Source organism: Cynoglossus semilaevis, chromosome 6, assembly GCF_000523025.1.
Source record: "Cynoglossus semilaevis isolate Cse_v1.0 chromosome 6, Cse_v1.0, whole genome shotgun sequence".
NCBI classification, from domain to species: domain Eukaryota; kingdom Metazoa; phylum Chordata; class Actinopteri; order Pleuronectiformes; family Cynoglossidae; genus Cynoglossus; species Cynoglossus semilaevis.
The window spans coordinates 4,260,764-4,263,908 of NC_024312.1; the positions used below are offsets into that span (position 1 = coordinate 4,260,764).

Genomic DNA, 3,145 nt, shown 5'->3' on the forward strand with positions numbered 1-3,145 from the left:
TGTTACGGTCAGTCTATAAGTCTGACTCAGGCATATCCTGCACGTCTGCCATCAGGTAACCGATACCGTAACGACCGTTCGGCGCGATGTCCGCCTCGGGTCGGCCGCCGGTGCCGCTCTGTTTGCGGAAGATGCTGCCGGGCACGGGTGAGGGCGCCTCGCTGGGGGTCCTGCCCTGGATCAGGCTGGTGTCGTCGTCCTCACCGGGGCGAGCGATCTCCTTGATGATGTGTCCCTTCTTGTAGGACACGGAGGACAAGCCGCTGGTGTTGTCGTCGATGACGTTGAAGTAGCGCAGGGCGAAGACCACGGGCACGGGCAGGACGGCCATGAGGATCAGGGAGACGCACACCACGATTCCCCACAAGGGGTAGAGCACCATCTGCTCCTTGGCCTGGAGACGGAAACCAAACACGGAGGTTGTTAAAGAAGTCAGGTGAAGGAAGAGCGAGCGACGGCAGCGACGCTTCCTGTGTCTTAGGAAAAACAAAAGTTTGATGTTTGGTGCAATTTGAAAAGTGTTCGTTAAAACAAAAAGATTTAACGACAAAACCTGAAGAGACGCAGTTTCACAGGCTGTCGGTTTGAAAATCAGACATTTAAAAAAAAAAAGTTCCAGATTCATCGTTCTTCAGTCGAAGCAGTTGAAGAAGAAACTAAAATAATAATTATAATAATAATTGTTCAAATATCCTTTTACAGAGTGTAAAACATGACCTTTGACCTACCTGCTGTTTTATGTGTGTGTGTGGGGTGATTGACACTTGCTGCTGACTGTCTGTGGGGGGAGTCAAGACTGACCCCTCCCTCTCATTGTCCCCCCCCCCACCACTGTAAACCCTTATATTTTCTTTCCTGCTCCTCCACTGATCCCTGCTCCGTCTCTCGGGGGAGATAATCTGGGTGAGTGTTTGTGTTGAGGGGGGAGAGGGGCCGACAGATGCTGACTCACCTCCTCCTGTATCCAGGCGTTGTACGAGGGCGGGGTCACGCACAGCTGGATCACGCTGGAGCACAGCAGCAGCAGCAGCAGGATGGGCGTGACGTACTTCCACATGTAGTAGTAGAAACGGAACGGAGTGAAGCCCAGCATGTCCTTCAGGTCCTCGAAGAACCTGAGAGGGGGGGTCAAAAGGTCACACCATGGGTCACTGGGAAAAACCTGAGCCTTAACACACAGTGATGACAGCGGGGGGGGGGGTTTAAACTAATCCTAACGTTTTACGACTGTGGGAGAAACTGAAACTGAAGTTCCTGGAATCCTTCCTCATACAGAAGTCATGGAAATCGAACCCTCAACCCTGGGTAACTGTTCTGCTTTGTGACATGGCGTGGCCAAAACCACGGCTCCACGATGTCACTGATGCAGTCACTGCGTGTTGTCGTTGTGGTGTCACTCACTTGTCGATGCCGTAGACCCAGGCGACGGCCACGTTCTCCAGAATGACCACCACCAGCAGGGGCAGCGTCGCAGAGTAGTCGTCAAACATGGCCACGAAGTAGTTCCCTGAGCGCTGGACGAACAGCAGGCCGATGGAGAAGGTCAACAGGCAGCAGCCCACTGCAAGGAGACAAACACCGGCTCAAATCTTTTCATCTTGAATCCTAACAATCCGTCTTAATTTACAGTCAGTCTTCATCACCCGCTCTTCATCCTGAACACTTTATTCCATCTGTCATTTTTCTTGGATTATTTTCTTCTTCGTCGACTCGTGACTCACCTGTGAGAAACTCCTTGCGGACTTTGAAGGTGTCGATGAGCGGAGTGAGAATTCCCTCCATGGTTCCAAACATGCTGCCGAGGCCCAGGTTGACCAACATGAGGAAGAACATGACGGACCAGAAGGGCGAGGCGGGGAAGTGGGTCATGGCCTCGGTGAAGGCGATGAAGGCCAGTCCTGTGCCCTGGACGGCCTGTCAGTGAGGAGAACACCGCGGTCAGGAGGAGGAAAAACCTCAAAACCAGGGTTGGTAAAAACAATCATGGAGAGAAACTGTGACAACGACAGAGCTAACGGCTAAAGGAGACTGTGTTTAAACTGGGACAACGACAGAGCTCACGGCTAACGGAGACTGTGTTGAAACTGAGACAACGACAGAGCTCACGGCTAACGGAGACTGTGTTGAAACTGGGACAACGACAGAGGTAACGGCTAAAGGAGACTGTGTTGAAACTGGGACAACGACAGAGGTAACGGCTAAAGGAGACTGTGTTTAAACTGTGACAACGAGACAACGACAGAACTAACGGCTGTGACTGGTAGAAACTGATTTTTGACGCCTCCAACAGAATTGTTCTGTCTTTGGCTCAAAAACGTTCAAAATAAAGTTCTTGGCCAAAGTGCCAATCAGAAGGAACCAGGAAGTAGAGCAGGCCTGGGTCGAGGCCTGCAGACGAGCTGACGTCCACAGACGTCACACTGGAGTGAGTTAGTGATCATGTTGTTGTTGAATGAAGTGTTTGATGGTGTTGAGGTGTTGAGGTGTTGAGGTGTTGAGGTGTACCGCTGCTCTGGTTCTTACCTTGTTGAGCTCGTTCTCGATGCTGCAGTGATCCAGTCCCAGAGCCTGGTACTCGTCCTCCTTCACCCCTCTGATGATTTCCACCATCTTGTGGTAGTCGTCCACGGTGACCTGACCCGCCTGAGTCAGGTTGATGTGGTGAGGGATCAGACTCGGCTCCAGAGTGCCGTTGACCAGCAGAGCCACAATCTTCCCAGTGTTCCTGAGATAAAGAGATGAATGAAGCTAACCAGCTAACCAGCTAACCAGCTAACCCGGCCTGACTAGTCCTGACTGGTCCCCCTCACCCCCCGCCCCCCGTGTTTGTGCCGGTACTCACTGTAGGACACACTTGTCGATCATGATGTTGGCCTTGAAGCCCAGCACAGCGAACACCACCAGCGTGGCCAGAACTGAGGTGAAGAAGTTGATGAAGGAAACCAGGACGGCGTCAAAGTGACAGTTGTTGTCCCGTTTGTTGTAACTGGAGAAGGCGATGACGCCGCCGAAGCCCAGGCCCAGGGCGAAGAAGACCTGAGTGGCTGCTTCTCGCCACACTTTGGCCTCCAACATGATCTCCAACTGGGGAGGGGGGGGGGGGAGTTTCCAGACGGGGGGCCACAAACAAAGACATTTTAACCCT

The 3,145-nt window shown here is 52.6% G+C and overlaps 1 protein-coding gene across 1 annotated transcript in view; it reads right to left on the reverse strand.

The window, feature by feature from the left end:
• Positions 1–6: 6 nt before the first annotated feature.
• Positions 7–3,145, reverse strand: part of LOC103379676 (sodium-dependent neutral amino acid transporter B(0)AT2-like) — a 4,911-nt gene continuing 1,772 nt past the window's right edge. Inside the window, exons 2-7 of the mRNA XM_008311302.3 lie at positions 2,843–3,084; positions 2,524–2,725; positions 1,722–1,914; positions 1,402–1,561; positions 953–1,115; positions 7–394 (exon numbers count right to left, since the gene is read on the reverse strand). Coding sequence (XP_008309524.2) covers positions 14–394; positions 953–1,115; positions 1,402–1,561; positions 1,722–1,914; positions 2,524–2,725; positions 2,843–3,084 — 1,341 coding nt within the window. The 3' untranslated portion in view covers positions 7–13. The remainder of the gene's footprint in view (positions 395–952; positions 1,116–1,401; positions 1,562–1,721; positions 1,915–2,523; positions 2,726–2,842; positions 3,085–3,145) is intronic.